This window comes from Bubalus kerabau, chromosome 10 (genome assembly GCF_029407905.1).
Source record: "Bubalus kerabau isolate K-KA32 ecotype Philippines breed swamp buffalo chromosome 10, PCC_UOA_SB_1v2, whole genome shotgun sequence".
Taxonomy (NCBI): Eukaryota; Metazoa; Chordata; class Mammalia; order Artiodactyla; family Bovidae; genus Bubalus; species Bubalus kerabau.
In genome coordinates, this window is record NC_073633.1 from 108286482 (window position 1) to 108308059 (window position 21578).

General features: G+C 37.8%; 2 protein-coding genes across 2 annotated transcripts in view; both read left to right on the plus strand.

Annotated features, from left to right (window-relative positions):
- TRIM69 (tripartite motif containing 69) overlaps positions 1-10231 on the plus strand; it is a 37870-nt gene extending 27639 nt beyond the window's left edge. The window contains exons 5-7 of the mRNA XM_055539033.1: positions 110-132; positions 215-339; positions 9690-10231. Of these exons, the coding sequence (XP_055395008.1) occupies positions 110-132; positions 215-339; positions 9690-10231 (690 nt within the window). The remainder of the gene's footprint in view (positions 1-109; positions 133-214; positions 340-9689) is intronic.
- Positions 10232-16391: 6160 nt separating this feature from the next.
- TERB2 (telomere repeat binding bouquet formation protein 2) overlaps positions 16392-21578 on the plus strand; it is a 48767-nt gene continuing 43580 nt past the window's right edge. The window contains exons 1-4 of the mRNA XM_055538954.1: positions 16392-16483; positions 16598-16679; positions 17445-17584; positions 19673-19734. Coding sequence (XP_055394929.1) covers positions 16420-16483; positions 16598-16679; positions 17445-17584; positions 19673-19734 — 348 coding nt within the window. The 5' untranslated portion in view covers positions 16392-16419. The remainder of the gene's footprint in view (positions 16484-16597; positions 16680-17444; positions 17585-19672; positions 19735-21578) is intronic.

Genomic DNA, 21578 nt, shown 5'->3' on the forward strand with positions numbered 1-21578 from the left:
GGACTGCAGTTTTGACCATCAAATTCTGGTGGTGGCCAGTAACACCAAACAAATTTCTGGAGCTGATGAACATGCATCTAACCTTTCCATTTCTCCTTTCCTCTTCTAGGACATCACACCTCTCTTGGACAGGTAAATGTTTCCTTGTGGTATTAATAGCCTGCCTTCAGTCCCTGGAGGATGTCTAAGAATAAACAATTTACGTCCCCTGCAGCTTGGAGCAAGGAATGAGAATGCTGACGCCCAAGGAGCTTGTCTCCAGAAAGCTGAGCCCAGGCGTGTTCAAAGGGCCCATCCAGTACACGATGTGGAGAGACATGCAGTCCACCCTCTCTCCAGGTAACAGTGGGTAGGAGCCATTGGTTCCTGGGGCTCCCAATTTAATGTTTCATTCTCAGGACCTCTTCTGTGGCCCTAACAGTACGTTTGAGTCTAGAAGGAGGGAGGGGTGAAGTTTAGCCAAAAGGCTAGTTGGTATGACTGAATTTCTTCTCTTACTGTTATCTAAGAATGCAGGATCTTATACTTGTGAATAGAGTCTGGTGTCAGAACTAACTTCTCAGCCTATGATTTTGCTTGACTGTTCTATCAAATGTAACAACCAATATTTTAATATTTTTCTAAAACAGTTATATAAGTCTCTGAGGCATCTCTGCCCTGAAGGTGGAAGTTACTATACATATTCATCATATGTATGAGTACAGTTCCTCTTGTGGTTAATGTTCATAACATAGAGTATATCATCTTAGGAGATTGTTTACAGATCTTAAGTGCTTCAAAAGAAAACCAATTGTTTCAATAGCTGTGACTAAGTTTTTGTCATCCTGCAGATACTAAAAAAAAAAAAACCCCACAAAAAAACGGGACAGGACAGGACAAAAGAACACAAACAACATTTCAAGAACATAAAATAAAGTTCCAAATAAAAAGTTACAGAAATAGAGCTCTAAATAAAGTTTTTTATAGACTCGTTATTGTTTGTAATTACTGATTTAATGAAAATCACACATCTACCCCTGCTAATTTTTCCAGGTAGCTGACAATAGAAGAAAATTTGCTAATTTTAATGTACAATTTGATGAGTCTGACAAATGTACACACTTATGTAAACATCTCCAAAATCAAGATATAGAAAATTTCTGTCATCCCCAAAAGTTCCTGCATAACCCTTTGTGGTCAATCTTTTTCTTCTATCCTCAGTTGTGCATAATCACTGATCTACTTTATTTCACTTTGTCTTTTCTAAAATCTCATACATATATTACGTAGTTTTTTTTCTGTTTGGCTTTTTTCATTTAGCAAAATGCTTTTTGAGATTCACCTATGTTGTTGCATGTATCAATCACTGTATTTTATGGATACATCACAATTTGTATATTCATTCACCAATTGATGGACATTTGGATAGTTTCTAGTTTATGGCTAGTATGAAGAAACCTGACTGAATATTTCTTTATAAATCTTTTTGCTTTCTTTTTTAAAATTTTATTTTTATTTAACTGATTTATTGGCTGTGCTGGGTCTTCGTTGCTGCACTTGGACTTCCTCTAGCTTTGGTGAGCAGGGGCTACTCTTCGTTGCAGAGCTTGGGCTTCTCTTGTTGCAGAGCATGGGCTCTAGGGCACATGGGCTTCAGCAGTTGCAGCACCTGGGCTCAGTAGTTGCAGTGCACGGGCTTAGTTGTTCCACAGCATGTGGAATCTTCCTGGACCAGGGATTGAACCCGTGTCCCCTGAATTGGCAGGTGGATTCGTAACCACTGGACCACCAGGGAAGTCCACGCTTTAATTTCTTCAGGGTAAATATCTAATGATGGGATTGCTGGGTTGTGTGTTAAGTATATGCTTAACTATAAGAAACTATCACATTTTTTCCCCTTAAATGGTGGATTCATTTTAATTCCCACCTCCAATGGATGAGATTCCCAGTTTCTCCAAATCCTTGCCAAAGTTTGATAATGTCTATCTTTCCGATTGTTTTAAATCCATCAAAGAAAATATTTTGTTCAAGCTCCCAAAACAAATTTGAGAAGTTATGCTGGATTTAAATTGAAAAAAAGCCAAGTTAAAACATGGAAATAAAGTTTTCATTTGATGGACGCTGAAACCAATGGATACGCTGGATCTATCCCATGTGGTATTTTTTGAGTTTTTTTAAGGGTCTACCAGGCTAAACCCTTCGTTGCCTTTACCGCTTTTGCTTTGCTTTCCCACTTTCCCTTCAGCTTTTTTTTTTTTTTTTCTGCCTCTGGTTCATCCAGCATGGAGTAATATCCATGCTGGTCTAGAAGACTCCTTTTGTTTCTCTTAATATCAGTCTCCATTTTTATGTCATCTTTTAAATCTTTTACTACATGTTGAGTTTTACCATGACAATGTTTGGATACCACCACAGTTTTATTTTACCTTATTAAAAAAAAACTTTTCCTCATATAGAATTGTGGGTTGATAGACTCTACTACTTTAGAAAAGCCACTCCATTGTTTTCTCACCTGTATAGTTTCTGATGAGATGTCTATTATCATTTTTATATCATTTCTCTGTATGTACTATCTTTTTTTCCTCATGGGTTACTTTTAAGATTTAGTTTTTTGTCACTTTTTTCCCACCAAGTTGACTATGCTGGGTCTTGGTGTGTTTTCTTGGATCCATGGGTTTATAATTTTCATCAAGCTTGGAAAAATGTTGGCTATTATTTTTTTTTAGTTTTGTACCTCTCCATCTTTTCTTCTCTAACTCTTCTGGAACTCTAATTTTACACATGTTGTTGTTGTTCAGTCACCAAGTTGTGTCCGACTCTTCGCAACCCCATGGGCTGCAGCACACCAGGCTTCCCTGCCCCTCGCTTATCTCCTGGAGTTTGCCCAAGTTCACTGCCTCGGTGATGCCATCCAACCATCTCATCTTCTGTCACCCTCTTCTTCTGCCTTCAATCACATTAGACCACCTAAAATTGTCTCACTTCTCATTGATGCTCAGCATTTTTTAAGCCTTTTTTCTGTGTTTCATTTTGAATAGTTGCTATTGCTATTCAAGTTCTCTCATCTTTTCATCTGCACTGTCTAATCTTCTGTTAATCCTGTTTAGAATGTTTTTCATTTCAGTTACATTTCTTCAAAAAGTTGCATCTTTTTATATCATCAGTTTCTCTCTTTACCATGTTTATTGTTCATTTACATTCTCAGGCTAGTGAGAGAATCCATAATATCTGTTTTAATGTCTTTGTCTGCTAATACCACCACTGGTGTAATTTCTAACATGTTTTTATTGTGTGAGTTTTCTCCTGACTGTGGGTTATGTTTTCCTGCTGCTTTGCACGGCTGATGTATTTTTTTCTCCTTAATAAACTTTATTTTTTAGAATACTTTTAGATTTATAGAAGAATTGAAAATATAGTAGAGAGTTTTCATATACCTCATCCCTAGTTTATATTATATTTAGTGTGATACATTATTTACAATTAATGAACCATTACAAATACATTACTAGTAGCTAAAATCAATAGTTCATTTGAATTTCCTTCAGTTCAGTTCAGTCGCTCAGTTGTGTCCGACTCTTTGTGACCCCATGAATTGCAGCACGCCAGGCCCCCCATCCATCACCAACTCCCGGAGTGAATTTCCTTAGTTTTTACTTAATGTCATTTTCCCATTCCATGATCCCATCGAAGGTGCAACATTACATTGAGTTGTCATGTTTCTTTAAGCTCTTCTTGGCTGTGACAATTTCTCAGGCTTTCCTTGTTTTTTGATGATTTTGACAGTTTTGAGGACTGCTGGTTCTGTATGTTGTAGGATGCCACGTTAGTGCAATTTGTCTGATGTTTTTCTCACAATAATGCTAGGGTTGTGAGTTACTGCGAGGGACACCATGGAGGTAAAGTGTCATTTTCATCATATCAAACATACATTTTGTCAGCATAGTCTATGACTGTTGATGTTGGCTTTAATCACCTGGCTGAGGTAGTGTAAGTTATTTCCCTTCTCTTTTCCATACTTTGGAAAGCAATTTATTTTGTGCAGCTCACACTTAAGGAATGGACAGTTATGTAATTTGTCTCTTCTGGCTGTCAAACACGATCAGTTTTACATTGCTATTTGCTAACTTTGTTGTAATCCTTTAAGCTCTATTGATTTAACTTTGGCATTTAGTGAAGTTATTTGAAATAACTTTGCTCCTTTTGACACTTTAAGCTTTGTTGAGCCTTTAAGCTTCGTTAGTGTGTTTGAATAGAAGCCTTTAATCTTGGGCTAACTCTGCCAATTTTCTAAGATATTACCCTTCTGAGTACTCTGTCTGATGTTCCACATATTATAACATTTTCCCATTCTGACTGGCAGGATTGAAAACTATTCCCAGTCTTGTGTGAGCTCTGCTTTCTGGGGATTCACTCTCTGGATTTAATGAATTTCACTGTAGTCATGCGGCAATACTCAGTCACATCCTTGAGGGAATCCCTTTGTAGATGTTTTGATGTCTCTGTGCAGCTTCCTCCTCTGTTACTCCACCCTGAAAATTTTAGCTCTCTCAGGATCACAGTGTTTTTCTTCTTGTACTCTTTGCCCCCAAACTTTACTTCTAGCATCATTTAAAGCACAAACGGACTTTTTCCTTACTTTTGGTATAATTTTACATTTAAGAAAATCAAATGGGATTTATTTAATATATGGCTATTTTAATAATAATGTAACTATGGTCAAACCTTGGTAAAATATACTTTATACTTCTTATTTCTAGGCCTTTGCTTATTCTTATTCTGCAGATTCGTATTTTCTTCTTTCCTGCCTTATAAATGAGGCTGTTGCTTTAAGACAGGGGCTCATACTTTTTCTGTAAAGAGTCAGACAGTAAATATTTTAGGTTTTGGGGGTTGTTTGGTCTTGTCAAAACTACTTAACTATGCCACTGTAGTGAAAAAGCAACCATGGACAATATGGCCATTCATGTATTTCAGTGCAGGGAATTGTTTTTATCTTAAAATATTTTAATATATTTTCTTTAGTTTTGTGTGTATCAATAAAATATCACCAAAATTCACTCCTTCATTTGACATACTCAGAGAGGGCATACTACATGCCGAGCATTAAGTTGTGCTCCAAGGATACAGAAATAAAAGACATAGTTTCCGCTCCCCAGGAGAGTCTCGAAGACCAAGTTAGAGTCTGCCGCAACCTTCTAGGTGAAAAATTATTAAGATGTAAGCCAGAGGCATGGTAATGGAACATAAAGAATAGATTCCAGAGACAGAATTCTGAGAGCTGAAATATACAGGACAGTAATTAGCAGTAAGGCATAGAGAAAGGTGATGTCAAGGATGGAAATACAGGGGATGCAGATTTTGGAGGGGGCTGATGAGTTCAATTTTGGCCATGTTGTGTTGACCTACAGAACAATTAGATGTATATATTCAAATGGATAATTATTCTAACTGGAGCTTAGGAAAGAGGCCAGAGCTGGAACAAATAATATCAAGCGGGGGTAGCTGAGCTATTGATATAAATGAGATTGCCTAAGGAGAATGAGAACATACAGTCAAGGAGAGAGCGTGTTATAGAGAATAACAACAGATGAAGGTCAATTAAGCCTCAGAAGGGACTGAGGAATTATCTGGCCAGAGAAATAAGAGAAAAAACAGGAAATGAAGTCCCCATGGAATCTAAAGCAAAGAGAGTGTCAAGGAGAAGGGAATGGTCACTCATACCAAATGCAAAGATAAATTTAGAAAATAACTGGAAGAGAGATGCTTTTAACAATTGGTGGCTTTGATAGGGGTTATTTCAAAAGAGTGGAATGAGTATAAATTATTATATATTGTATAGGGTTCAGGAACAATTTGGAATGAGGCAGTAATGAAGTGAATAGATCACTCATTTGAGAAGTTTCAATAAGAAGGGAAGATGTATATGTGGAAGCAAAGACAAAAGAAGACTTCTAAAAACATACTGAAGGGAAGCAGCCTGTAGAAGGGCAGAAATCAATAGTATAAGAAAGGGAATAATTGGTGAATGTTGGGAAGAGTGAGAGCTACAGAAAAGAGAGGTACTGACTTTACTTAGCTTGTTCCAAAACTGGAGAGGAGATAAAGACGGTAGAAGCAAATAATTTTGTAAGACAGGGTTTGCAGTATGAGTAGGAAGAATTGAGAGATTCATCTCCTCATTCATCTATTCATTTATAAAATGTACTGTAGTTTCTCTGTGAAAGAGGAGATCGAAGCCTTCTGCCTGGAAGTGAGGAGCGAAGTGGTGGAACAGGGATTTGAGGAGGAGTTGAAGGTTTGACATTGCTGTTGTGAGGAAGTGGAGAGGCTTTGATTTGGGAAATGTAAGAGTTTGGGGCAGTGCTGATGGCCAAGCATAGAGTAGAAATAATGAATTTGTAGCAGTATCTGTATGCATGACTTTGTGATTTTCATCCTGCAATGGTGAGGAATTAGGATGTGAATTTGAATAGCTGAATAGATCCAAGGTTGGAGAGTTGCATGGCAGATGCTGCAGAAACAGAAACATAAGAGGACAAAAGTGTTGAGGTTATTGGCAATGAAGCTATAAATGCTAAACTGTTTAGAGAAGAATTTTAAGCCAGGAAGCAAAGAGATTAGGATAATGAAGAGAAATAGGAGACTAGAGATGTTAATGAAGTCAAGTAATGGTTGTAGGAAGAGATGGGAGTGAGAAAGCTCAAAAAATAAAAGAGTATGGCATACCTGAATTGAAGATTTTAGAGAATGAACAGTTCCTGATGACTACAAGTTCCAGAATATAGTCATTGATATGGGCACCTTAAATGTAAAGGAGTCAAAAGTCATTAGCAGTAAAGTCAAACACATACAAGAAGAGAAGGGCAGCTATATCCAAAAGACAGTAAAATCCCTTGAAATGATGGGCTAGATTTGATGTAGGAAAGTAAGGCCAACCTAAAATGCAGGGGGTATAACCAGGAAAAGTTTGTAGATGATAGCATTAAATAGAGAGAGAGGGAAATGTGAAAAGGAATGACAGGAGCCTCAAATGAAGAATGATTTTTTAACATGAGATTGAGGAATAGAGCACAGGTCTGGAAGTGGTTGTGGTGGCTACCTGATCTCCAGCATCTGAATTTAGAAAATGAACAGTCTCTTGAACTTCTGGAAGTTGTTATTCAGTTAGCTTCTCTTTTTTTTGGAAGAATCAGTCTGGATTATGTTAAATTAAGGAGGTGATAAGGGAATTCTATAAACTGAAGATGTATGAGAGTTAAATGGGAAGGTAGATCCAAAGGGCAGAGTGGAAATGGTTGGGTGGGAACAGATGGAGGATGGGTGAAGGCAGAGGAAGTAAAGAACAGAATAATGAGGATAAAAGTACAGTAGACATTAAATCATTAGAGATATCTACAATCTGGGTATTTATGCAAAGGATAACAGGAATACAAGGCGTGGTGAAATTAGTTGGTGTCAAAGATTCATATGGAACTCTAATTGCAGTTCATTTAATTGTTTAACAAATAGTTACTTGAATACCTAGGAACAGTTTCAAATTTTGAAGATAGATGAGGAAACAAAACAAAGTCCCTGCCTTTCCAGAGATTACACTCTAGTGGAAGAGACAATCAAGTAATTTCACATACTGATAACTACTGTGAAGAAAACAAAGCATGATATATTCAACAAATAATTATTTATGAGAGAAAAGAAAGCAGGATAAGAGTATAAACCATGATAGATGGATGAACATGCTACTTTAGATAGAATGCCCAGAGAAAATCTCTTTGAGCAGGGTCTCCCTGTGTTTAATTGTAGACATTTCTAAACATACTGAAAAGTTGAAAGAATTTTACAGTAAATACTTCTATACCTAGCTAGATTCTATCAATAACATTCTATTGCACTTGCACGAATAAAGGTCTGAATGATGTTAAGGAGTAAACAATGTGGGGAAATAGTGTCCAGGGACAGAAATAGAAAGTGTAAAGTCCCTGTAGTAGGAATGAACTTAGTATGTTCAAAGAATAGCCAAAAGGCGAGGGTGGTTGGACCAAACTGAATGGGGGGAGGGAGGTGGTAAGCGGTTGGAGATGAGGTCAGAGAAGTGGGTAAATCATGCAGGCCTTGTCTCTTCAGTAAGTACTCTGGATTTTACCTTGGATGACAGGAAGCATAAGAGTATTTTGAGTAGGAGAACTAGATGATCTCATTCTTCTTCTTGGCAGAATAGGCTGCAGACAGGCAAGAGTGGAAACAGAGCAATTAAAAAGCTACTGCAGTAGTTTCAAGACACTGGTATTTGTGGAAGTTATGTCTATACATTCTGAGTAGGCTCAGAATATATTCTGAAGGTGGAGCTGACAGAACTTACTGTTGGACTGACTATGGCATAAGAATAAAAGCTGGGATGCAAAGCTGACTCCTAGGAATCCTCAAAGCGAGGGCAGGCTGAACTAGCTGGAGATGTCAGAGGCTTGGTGATGAGAGCAGATGGGGGTTCTAAAAAGGTTAGCAGGAATTCTTTATGATACCTTCAAAGAAATTACAGTCCTCACATCCTAAAAAATAACAACCCTACATGAATGAGGATCTATCTGTGAGAGTGAGAAGATTTGGCCTACATGGAAAATCTTCAGGATTCTTCAAAGTCTCTTTGTTAGAAAGAAAAAGTCTCTGGGATGATGGAAAAGACTCAAGCTTTTCTGAGAAGAGAGAGATAGGCTGGATTGTTCTTGCTTCTGAGGATAAATAAATCCACTAACAATAAATGTGTTACAAATACAAATGCATATTTGTATCTTTGTCCATGATTTGAATAGTTTTTGTGTTTCCTTTATCAAATTTTGTGCCAAGGCTCAATTATCTCACATTTAGAATTTGTGTCACCTTCTTGCTAATATGCTTCCAACCTCTCTTCATTTAGAAATTCCTTTTTTATACTGCTGTCCATTGATCTGTCTAAACCACTTGTCAAATTACCTGTGATGAAGGACCAGTTTTAAAAACTGATGTTTGTAGAATATAAATGTTATTTGAAAAAATGGAGTTAAAAAAATTACAAAGTGCAAGCCCAGTTTTTTAACTAAATTGATTGAGATAAAATTACTCTGATTTCTATGACAGTTTCTAAGAGCTCACTCTTAATTTCTCTACCATCCTGTCCCAGACTAGCAATTATATAGTTTGTGAGTCACAGTTGGATCATCAGTGGCATTAACCATTCCAGACCTCAAAAGTTCCAGTGTCTATTAAACCAAATGCAAACTTACCACCACTGTCCTCTAAATTCTGTATCAGTTAGTTCAGTCTCATCTGCTCCTAACAGGCAAGCCCTTATCTTCTCTATGCAAGCTACTGTTTTTTAACCCATTCTGTTTTTGCCATTGTTTACCCAAACACCTCATACATGTTACATCAAACTAAAATACTTATTGCCTTAGAGATCTTTTTTTGGGCACACTTACTAAATCTTTATCCTTTCAGCATTTCTTATTAGAGTATAAACTGCTTCAGAGTAAAGTCTGATTTTTTACCACAAATATAAAAAATGTCTAGAATGTAGCCACATGGATATCAAAACAATATATATATATAGAGTATATAAGTTATTACCTGCCCATCTAAGCATATATGGCATGGGGAGATAAAGCACATAAATACTGTCTATGGGAACTTGCATTCATCCCTTTTCCCCGATGCCCTGCTTTCTCTTATTTTCTTACTAGGCCTATCTCCATTAACTCTGGACCCTAAAACTGCTCACCCAAATCTAGTGCTCTCCAAAAACCGAACCAGTGTGTGGCATGGTGACATTAAGCAGCTGATGCCTGATGATCCAGAGAGGTTTGACTCAAGTGTGGCTGTGCTGGGCTCAAAAGGCTTCACATCTGGAAAGTGGTACTGGGAAGTGGAAGTAGCAAAGAAGACAAAATGGACAGTTGGAGTTGTCAGAGAATCCATCCTTCGGAAGGGCAGCTGTCCTCTAACTCCCGAGCAAGGATTCTGGCTTTTAAGACTAAGGAACCAAACCGATCTAAAGGCTCTGGATTTTCCTTCTTGCAGTCTGAAACTGACTAGCAACCTCAACAAGGTGGGCATATATCTAGATTACGAGGGCGGACAAGTGTCCTTCTACAATGCTAAAACTATGACCCACATTTACACCTTCAGCAGCATGTTCATGGAGAAACTTTACCCCTACTTCTGCCCTTGCCTTAATGATGGCGGAGAGAATAAAGAACCATTGCATATCTTACATCCACAGTAATCTGTCATACTATTGTGTAAATTCAGAGAGTTATTAAAGAGGTACTGAAACAGTTTACCAGTCTCACTGGTTTCTCTTCCCAATGTATGGGGAACTCTGGAAAATGAAAAGAGGATTCACAAATTGAATTCCATTCTCAGTATTCTAAATGGATTTCACTGGAGCTTTTTGAGATGTTATTCTAATTCTCTGGGGTCTACTATGACATAGGAGCCACTTTCATGAGCATGCTCATCCATCCTTTTTTACCAGAGCAAAATGCAACTGGAGTTTGTGATGTTCAGGAACCCTTTTCAAACATGATCAGAAATTCTATCATGCAGTCCTTATTCTCCAACACAATGACTCTTAACAGATTATTTTTAGATGTGCACTCTTCTTCCTATTTAATTATGCTCTTATGTAAATTTTACAAAACATTTATTTCCTGGAACCTGTTAATTAAAAGAAAACTGCTCCTGAGATTTAAAAAATAAGATGGACTGGGCTAGTTTATAATCTGGTCTTGAATTCTCTCAAGATAGTTTTTTAGTCCAGCTAATCTCTGACTCTTTCTCAGTCTCTTTTTCTTGCTTTACCTATCTGTGGAGCATTTGTTTTTCTGTATTCAAATATATTTAAGTATATCCATTTACTTTTGACTTTGTCCTTGCAAACATTCCTGCCTATAATTTAAACAGCAGTGTATTTCATCTTGTACTCCCCAATATATTCATTCTCTCGCTTGTTGCTTCTTTCTAAGCATTACTAACCTCAGCAGTACCCTTGAGGAACCATCCCTGTCTCCTTTCCACAGAACTCCCATCTAACTGGGCTTCATTCTCTATATCTGACAGTTTTTTTGGGAGGGATGGAGGGCAAGGAAGCAGTGCTTAGGATCTGCAGCATGGCCCTCTCAAATTACAATCAGCACAACTCTTTTGGCAAGGTAAAAGCCCCCTATCCTATCTGTCATAGTGGAAGGATACCTACACTACAGGTAATATTTATGTAGTGCTGGAATACACAATAGACATACATTTGTAACTGCTGATTTGGGCAAACAGCCATGACATGTTATGGCTACATTTAAGAAATGTTTTTTTTTTTTTAAAAATGAATTCATTTAAACCAGAATGTAATAAAGACCTATTCTGTGCCTGGAACCTTGCTAGATGTTTTGAAGGATATAAAAGTATAAAAAGAAAAAAAAAAAAAGGTTCACCTAGGAGGACTTAAAAGAAATTCAGGTACCTGGACCCCATTTAAGACCAATTAAATAAGAATCTCTAGCAGTTGGGGCCCAGGCATGTGTAGTTTCTAAAAGCTTACTAATGTGTCCAGGGCAGAGAACCACTGAACTAAAGGAACATGATTTCTCTCTTTTTTAAATCTTAAAAAAAAACACAACTTTAAACATAGAGAAAAATTACATACTTGTATGATAAACTCCCATATACTCTCCACCTACATTACCAATCATTAACATTTTGCCATATTTTCTTAGTCTCTCTTCCTGACATCCACCCCCATATGATTTTGTGTGTGTCTATAATTATAACTAATGTAATTTTTGCTGAACTACTTTAGAAGAACTTGCAGGCATTAGGATTCTTATTCCTAAATACATCAGCAAGTATCTTCTAAGAACCAAGATATTCTCTTACATAATCACAGTACTAAATTATCAAATTCAGAAAACTTAACATCAACACAATACTACTTATTAGCTAATATACAGTCCATATAAATAAGTAAATATTTCTAATGGTGGGATTTTAGGCACTATGGTTAAAAAAAACCCTCAAGTAATATGACAAAGAATTTGGGGGAAAGATGAGGGTCTAATTAAGTCATATACAGGCAAAGTTTTAGATAATTGACATGTAAAGTCTGTCCTTTGGGACAGACAAGTGCTACAGAGTTCAGAGAAAGGGGAGGTCAATATTCACCAGTAGAGGAGGAGAAAATTTAAAGGAAAAGATGTGATTAAGTTGGACAAAATGAAAGATAAGTAGGAATGAATGTAAATTCTAATCTAGACTTGGAAAATGTATTTCTTAAAAATCAATGTTTTGTGGTAATGGTTGCATAGCCACACAAATATACTATAAATAGTGTTAGTTGCTCAGTCATGTCTGACTCTTTACAACCCCATGGACTGTAGTCCGCTGGGCTCCTCTGAATTCTCCAGGCAAGAATATTGAAGTGAGTAGCCATTTCCTTCTCCAGGGAATCTTCCTGACCCCGGGAGCAAACCCGCATCTCCCGTACTGCAGGCAGATTCTTTACCTGCTGAGCCATCAGGGAAGCCCATACTATAAATAAGCGAACTGTAAACATAATGGGGAATTTTTATGAGAAGTATATTATACCACAATAAAGTGTTTTTTAAAAAGGGAAAGAAAATAGTGAATGTTTTATTCAGATCACCAGGGGAATTACAACAGGCCACAGGTGTATACATATTTTCCACTATCTATAGGAATCAACCTTTAATACTTTTTCAGATATGCTACTTCAGCTTTCCGGTATTTGTCTTAACAGAGATGACAGAAAATTTCCCACAGTTTCCCCAGATAATTGGTTATTCTATATTGAATAATTTGAAGAACCCAGTTACTGAGAACTCAGATTACAATTAAAAATAGGAATTTTTTTTAAGGAGTATGAATTATAAAACACCAATATAGGACTGCCCTGTTAGAAACAGACTCTGAATGCATGCATGCTAAATCATTTCAGTTGTGCCCAACTCTTTTGTGACCCCATGGACTAAAACCTGCCAGGATGCTCTGTCCATGGGATTACCCAGGCAAGAATACTGGAGTGGTTGTCATTTCCTCCTCCAGGGGATCTTCCTGACCCAAGGATCAAACCTGCGTATCTTATGTCTCCTGCATTGGCAGGTGGGTTTTACCACTAGTGCCACCTGGGAAGCCCAGACTCAGAATAGTTTTCACTAAGAAGCATGACTGGGGCTATCTTATATACTGTTTTCTCTCATGCCACAGGAGATGAGGCCGATAATAACCAAAAAATGAAGTAGAGGATAAAGAGTCTCCAGTCAGTGTGTTGGGATTCACTGAGGTGAGAACCTCAAAAGGAAAATGCCTTGTAAAATACATTCTGAAGAGTATATGTAATACAATGTACAGTTTGGAGAATAATACAAAAAATCCCACTCATTAATTCACTATCTAGCTTTGGAAATACAACAGTATTGAAAACTTTTGAGGGCCCCTGTGTATCTCTCCCAGCCCTGAGTTAATCACTATTCTATGTTTTGTGTCTGTTTTTTCATTTGTAAAAAATTCATAAATACATTTTTCCAACAAACGTATTGTTTAGTTTTCCCATTTTACATGTATGTTTAGTTTTCCCATGTATGTATTCCTAGAAAGTATAGTTTCATTATGCCTGTTCTTTGAACTTTAAATAAATGGAATCATGCCGCATGTCTTCCTTAGCTTTTTTAAATTCAAACTTTTGTTGTATTCCAGTGTATGAAAATTAAACAATTTAAATAATTCAAACTACTGTTAATAAGTAAGTAGTTGTTTTTAGTTGTTTTATTTTTTAAATGATCTCTGTTGCTATCCTTATTAGCAACAATGCTGCCATACACATTATTGGATATGTGTACCGGTAAATGGGAGCAAGAATTTGTCTAGGTTTATACCTAATAAGCAGTGGCACATAGGGCATGCAGATCTTCCAGTAAGTAATGCTCAATAGTTGGTCAAATTGTGCCAATTTACACCATCACTAGCAGTGGGAGTCCCCATTAATCTAGGGCTTCCCTTGTGGCTCAGCTGGTAAAGAATCCGCCTGTAAAGTGGCAGACCTGGGTTCCATCACTTGGTTGGGAAGATCCCCTGGAAAAGGGAAAGGCTACCCACTCCAGTATTCTGGCCTGGAGAACTCTGGGCCGCAAAGAGTTGGACACGACTGAGCAACTTTCACTTTCACTTGTCATTTTTATTAGTAGGAGGGTACATATGTAAGGTGGATACATAATGGTATCTCATGGTTTTAGCTTGTATTTCCCTAATTACCACTATGGTTGAGCATCTTTTGAAAAGTTTATTATCCATTTAAGTTTCCTCTTCTGTGAAATGCCTATACAAATGTTTGTCCAATTTTTGCATAAGATTGTCTCTTATTGATTCACAAGATTACTTACATGTTCTGGATACCAATCCTGTTGGTTGTTTGCACTGCAAATACTTTCTCTGACAGCTTAATACTTTTGTCTCATTTTTAAAAATTTCTTCTCACAGGTCAGAGATAGTCTCCTGTGTTTTATTCTACATATTATAAAGTTTTGCCTTTTATGTTTAAGTGCTTAATTAGTCAATCAGCTAGAAAGTAATAAGTATACATGTGCATGCACCTGAAAACATAATTTCAACATATAAAACAAAAATTAACAATATATTAATAAATCTGCAAACAACGGGAGACTTTAACATGTCTCTCTCAGTAATTGATAGAAGAATCAGACAATATGATTAACAAATTTGACTCAATGAACATAGGTTAGATAGAACACTGTACCCAACATCTGAGAACATCCAACAGCTGCAGGACATTCTTTGTAAATACACACAGGAGTCTGAACATATATTTCAGTCAGAAGGAAAGTTTCAAGAAATTTAAAATGATTATAATCACACCAGTTATATTCTTTGATCTTAAGTCATTTAAACTAGGTATCAATAACAAGATAACTAAGCAGTCACATAAACTTGGAAATTTTTAGTATTTTAAATAACCCATGGATCAAAAAAATCCTATTGAAAATCTGAAAATATTTTTAATTGAATGATAATAAAAATAACATCTGAAAAACTGGCAAACTGTTTAAAGGAAATCAATAATCTTATATATGCATACTAGCAAAACAAAGTATGAAAAAAAGTCATCTCTTTCAAGAAATTAGAAAAAGAATAGCAATGTAAAGCCAAGAAAAGTAAGAAGGAAATTGTAAGGGCAGGAATTAATGATATACAAATGAAACATATGAAAGTATCAAAAATGTCACAGGTTTGTTCTTTGAAAAGGCTAATAAGAACTACAAACTTCTGGTAAGACTAAGAAATGAAAAGAAGGCACAAGTAACTAGTATCACAAATGAAAATGGAACCACTGCTGCAGAGCCTGACATTACAAAACATCATAGAAGTTTTTATTGCATGCTCAGTCACTCAGTCATGTGTGACTCTCTGTGAACCTATGAACTGTAATCCGCCTGGCTTCTTTGTTCATTGGATTTCGCTGGCAATGCTCAACTTTATATCAATATTTAAATTTTAGAATAAATTGACCCCATGCAGGAACAATGTGCTTATCAAAACTGATGTGGGGGAACGCTAAAGAATAACATAACTTGAACGCCGGTGATACATTAGTATATTAGGTTTTTTAAAAAAGGTTTTTGGGTTTTAGTTTTTTACTTTTTTTAGTCTTGCAATGGCAGCTTTTGAATCCTAAACACTGGACTACCAGGTAAGTCCCTTTTAAAATGTGATACTGATATTTTTGTTTAAGAATTCTTCTCTTTTAGAGACTCCAACTAAAACATTTATTTAAAAGAGATAAAATGGGTTTTGTTTCAAAATAATGACACAGCACAAAACCTTTGTTAATACTTAGGGCTTAAAACTCACAAGCAGGACACCTTCCTCCTCTGCCGAGTCAGGGAAAGCTTAGACTGCTGCTGCTAAGTCACTTCAGTCGTGTCCGACTCTGTGCGACCCCATAGACGGAAGCCCACCAGGCTCCCCCGTCCCTGGGATTCTCCAGGCAAGAACACTGGAGTGGGTTGCCATGTCCTTCTCCGATGCATGAAAGTGAAAAGTGAAAGTGAAGTCACTCAGTCGTGTCCGACTCTTAGTGACCCCATGGACTGCAGCCCACCAGGCTCCTCGGTCCATGGGATTTTCCAGGCAAGAGTACTGCAGTTGGGTGCCACTGCCTTCTCTGAAAGCTTAGACAACTCTTCACAATTCCACAAGCAGCTGCACACAGCTGGTAGAGACCAGAACCTTCTCCGTCGTGCCTCAGGCTTTTCGGAGGCATTACTCGGACAGCCAATCATGGAGCTTGGCTTCGGACCCGGGACCAATCAGTGGCCTCACCTCCCGCCCCGCCCCGCCCCGCCCCGCCCCCCAAGTCCTCGCCTGTGAGGAGCGTGAGGCAGCGCCATGTTTCAAGGGCAGCGGGGTTGGTTCTGTGGCAGCGTCAGCCACGACCTGAGGCAGTTTTGGGGTAGGAGGTTGGGCAGCAGGGGTGGGTGAGGTGGTGAGGAGAGCACCGCCCCTCCTTCTGGTACCTTGGCCCCAGGGCACTTGCTGGGCTCACCCTGTGCTCTTGCCTCCACAGTGGCTGAAGGGGGGACTATCAGTGACCCGAGGGCCGCCGACTTCTTGTTCAGCTGCGATGCCTCACACCCAGACACGCTGAGGTACCTGAAGGTCACCTGGGGGTACCTTTGGGGACATGAGGAACCAGGAGTTGTCGCTGGCAGTTGCTGTCGGCTAATAAATATTGATAATAGGAAGAGACTGGAAACGAACAAATTCAGTCCGGGGTGGATGTGCGGGGAGGGGGAGGGGCGGGCGCGGAAATAGCGCACAGACCCTTTTTCCTGCCGCCAAGGCCTGGCCTCCTACCCACGCCTCCAGTCTTGTCCCGACTTCAGGTTGTGTTTTTCCAGCAGACTTTCCCACATCCGTGTGATGCCTTGTAGAATTCTCCTGTTGAGTATATTTAAACCAAAAGTGATTGCCTGTTATCTTAAACGTTGTGTTCTGAAAATGTGGGTAATTTTTTGAGTAATAACTCCTACTCCCATTAGTCTGTTAATTAATCCAATTAATCCAAGGTCAAACACCGTGTTCCGTGCTCCTGTAAATGTTCTTTGTTCTTGCTGCCACTATTTTAGTACACACCGTAAACTGCCTCTTGCCCTGGTATCACAGGAACTTTCTGGGAGGTTGCTCTGACTCTGTCCACCATTGAGCCCCCTTAACCTTGCAGTGGGATTATGTTTACGGAACAGAGGTCCGATCACGGTTCTGGCTCCCTCCCTTTCTCACCCCTTCACTCCCCACCCTCCAGTCTCCTGATCACCTACAGATAATTCTGTTTCCATTCATTTATTCTTTCTTTTGAAATGTTGAATACATTCTTGTTTATTTCATAACCTAAATTATTTCCTTTCTCCTAGAATATATCAGAGTCTTGATTACATAGAAGATAATGCTACAGTTTTTCACGCCTACTATCTCTCCTCTGTAGCCAATGCTGAAATAAAAAACTCGGTGGCTTTAGGTCATTTCATTCTTCCTCCTGCAAGTCTGCAAAAAGGTTAGCAAAGATCTTTAATCGCTCCGAAACTCCGAAATCCAGCTATGTCATCCAGCTTTACTGATATTTGTTCTTCATCAGAGCTTTTTGTTTTATGTCATTTAATATAAATAGAAAAGCATGTACTTTGGATCAGATTGCCTTGGGTGTGTATTCTCGATTTGTTTATCATTCAGTCTTACATTAACCGAGCTCCTACTGTGCCACGTTTCAACCAAGGCGCTGGGGATTCAGTGGTAAATAAGACTGATGCAAATACTGTCCTCACATTGTTCACTGGTGAGAATCCAGCACTTAACTAGTTTTTGTGGCCTCCAGCAATTTCTCCCCAGTTGTTTTGAGGATAATATATTAAGTAATCTGACCTGTGAGTATATAATAAACGCTCGTTGCTAGTTTTGACTCTCACCGTTATTTTTTCTGTTTTTTTTCCTCCACTGATATTTCAAGATTCATCGTGATAATAAATCCATGTGTTTGTATTGTTTTTATATTATTTAAAGTACTTGCACATTATTTCAGCAACCATATGAAGTAAAGAGCAAATGAATAAATTGTTCTGAGATTGGTTCTTTCAGTTTTCCCTGCTAGGAACACACATTCTTAGCCTGTTCTGTCCAAATCCTACTATCCCATTTTTTAGACCTTATTATTACCCAGTTCTTGATGTATTTCTTGATGTGTAGGTGTCCATCCCTAGAAAGACAGACTGAAAATAGTACAAATTCCCAGCGAGCCGAGTATTTAAAAAAAGAAACAACTTGAAAAATATTTCTGTAGAAGAGCTTTGGGAACTTCAAGGATTGGCTTTCTTCCGTAGTTGATGTCCTGGCAAAACCTAGTTGTAACTTAAAAAAGAAATTGTTCTAAGTGGTCACGCAAATATATTAATAACTGGATAGGAGAATTGATTTACTTAAAATCAGTGAATACCTACCTTCAGGGAGCTTATATTATGGAATGACTATCTGATCTAAGCTATCACTCCTATTAAATCTTTGGGTTTAACAACTTACATTAAAATGTATTTGACTTAAAAAAATCCGTTTTAAATGAAAACATGCTCCTTTTAAAAAATTAAAAGTATGCATTATCATTCACCTAGACTGGGATTGTCTAGTAAAAGCAAGAAAGGCAAATGTAAGCAACATACTAATTTTAGGTTTCCTAATACCCACAAGTTAATAAAAAAAGATGAAATTCATATTAAGAATATGTTTTATTTAACATAGCTAGAATATTATTTCAATATATAATCAGTATAAAATTATTGATAAATTTTTGTGTTCTCTTTTTTGATTCCAGGGTTTATTTTAAACTTACAGAACATCTCAAGTTGGACTAACTACACATTTCAAATATGTACCTACATTTATCTAGGTAGCTTAGGTCTAGAGGAATCTAGACAGCTTAGGTCTAGAGGAATGTTAACATTTTTATCCTTGAGTGGGCTACTGTGGAAACCTGAGATCATTGATTTAAGATGTCAGTCCTTTGACATGCTGAACATTGTAGAATTCCTGCACTATCATGCCCAATAGACATGTTGCTCACCCTACCTTCTTTTAACAAACTAAATTATTGAATTATTTAAAGTGAAAGTGAAGTCGCTCAGTCGTGTCTGACTCTTTGCGACCCGTGGACTGTAGCCCACAAAGCTCCTCCGTCCATGGGGTTCTCCAGGCAAGAATACTGGAGTGGGTTGCCATTTCCTTCTCCAAATTTGAATTATTTAAGCACTCCACAAATTCAGGAATTTTATGCCTTTTATTTTGACTGGACAGTTATCTTTATTAATGCTTGGCCTAAACACACTGACACCTTATGAAAATATCATAGCAGAAAAAGTTTAGAACAATGATTTACATAATGCATTGGAATCATCTGGAATTTGTTAGAAATGCAAGTTCCCAGCTTCTCCTCAACAATCTGGTTCAATAGGAGTCCTCATTTTAAACAAATATCTCAGGTACTTTTGATACAAGTGGAATAATGCCGGCCTAGAAATTTGAAACCTAAACAAAATTCAGTGAATTCTACAAAGTTACTGTTTGAAAAATAATATTGGATTTATTTTTCTTACTACAGAAATAAGGAGAAAAATTGGTAGTTTTATTTGGGAACAAGACCAACATTTTCTGATAGAAAAGGTAAGAGTAAATTAAGGTATACAGTTTATACAGAATATACAGTTTAAACAAAAAATTTGAAAGTGTAATCTTTAAAATATGTACTAGCGATGTGTTCAGAGAAGGCAATGGCACCCCATTCCAGTACTCTTGCCTGGAAAATCCCATGGACGGAGGAGCCTGGTAGGCTGCAGTCCATGGGGTCGCTAGGAGTCGGACACGACTGAGCGACTTCCCTTTCACTTTTCACTTTCGTGCATTGGAGAAGGAAATGGCAACCCACTCCAGTGTTCTTGCCTGGAGAATCCCAGGGACGGGGGAGCCTGGTGGGCTGCCGTCTCTGAGGTCGCACAGAGTCAGACACGACTGAAGCGACTTAGCAGCAGCAGTGATGTGTTAGTTCCAGTGACCCAGAGTAAGGAATTTGGAAGGCATGTTTTTATTGAACATTATCTCATTTGGCATTGTTTTTACACTAGTAACATGAGTGAAATTGAGATTTTTGTATGAATAAAATAAAAAGCTTGAAAGTTTGCCTCAGTCATATTAAGGGAATAATAGGTACACAGTATTTACCAGTTCTTTGCTGCCAGTGTAGATGCTATCTGATTAATTTCTTGTTGTACTATTTGTTAAATGTTATGAGTAATACCTCAATAAATGTATGCAATACTGTAAGTTTTTTAACTTTTGTCATCCTGTCTCACATTTGCCATGTTTTTTATTCACTTCAGAATCTTTATGCAAAGGCAAAATTGGTATAAGAATTTATCCAAAAAGAATAATGATGGTGATGGATTATAATACTTAAATTATTTTTTTTTAAATCCATGATTCCACAGTGATACTCCAAAGCATAAAGAAAGAAAAAAAAAAAAAAAGAACAGAGGAACAAAAGGAGGAAAAAAGGCAGAAAGGAAAGAGGGAAGGAGGGAAGTAAAAGATGGGGTAGGGAAAATTTCCTTTTAGAATAAAAGGTAATAAATGTAGAAAGGATGATAGGGTAGAAAATTTGCACTTTACTACTCCCAATAAAATAGTTGATTTAGGCAAGGGCCATAAATGGATGCTAAAATCATTATCACCTCACAGATTACTTATTAATTACAAAGGCAAGCATTGCTTATACTTTTACAATGGAGGGATCTGGCAGACACAGTCTTAACCAACTGATCAAATTTAGCATCACCAATTTGAAACAACCTCTTGTTACGCTCAATGTGATATAATAAAAAGGACACAGTATAGGGAATTCCGGAGAAGGCAATGGCACCCCACTCCAGTACTCTTGCCTTGAAAATTCCATGGACAGAGGAGCCTGGTAGGCTCTAGTCCATGGGGTCGCTAAGAGTCGGGCATGACTGAGCGACTTCACTTTCACTTTTCGCTTTCATGCATTGGAGAAGGAAATGGCAACCCACTCCGGTGTTCTTGCCTGGAGAATCCCAGGGACAGAGGAGCCTGGTGGGCTGACGTCTATGGGATCGCACAGAGTCAGACACGACTGAAGTGACTTAGCATAGCATAGCATAGCATAGCATAGGGAATTCCCTGGCAGTCCAGTAGGACTCAGCACTCTTATTGCTGAGGGCCCAGATTCAATCCTTGGTCTTAGAAATAAGATCCCAGGAGCTGCCAAAGCAACATTAAGAAAACACAGTATTATCTTGTGTTCTTGTTCAAGGTTCTGAATTTAATTATGAGCAAACTCAAATCCTTGACTTGTTAGAGTGTTCCTGGGACATAAATGGTGGTAGAATGGTTATTATTTGATAATAATTACTGAGTATACAAAAAGACCCTTGAAGATCATTACTCTGTTTTAGAAATGAGAAGACTGAGATAAGAAGGTAAGACCTCTGACT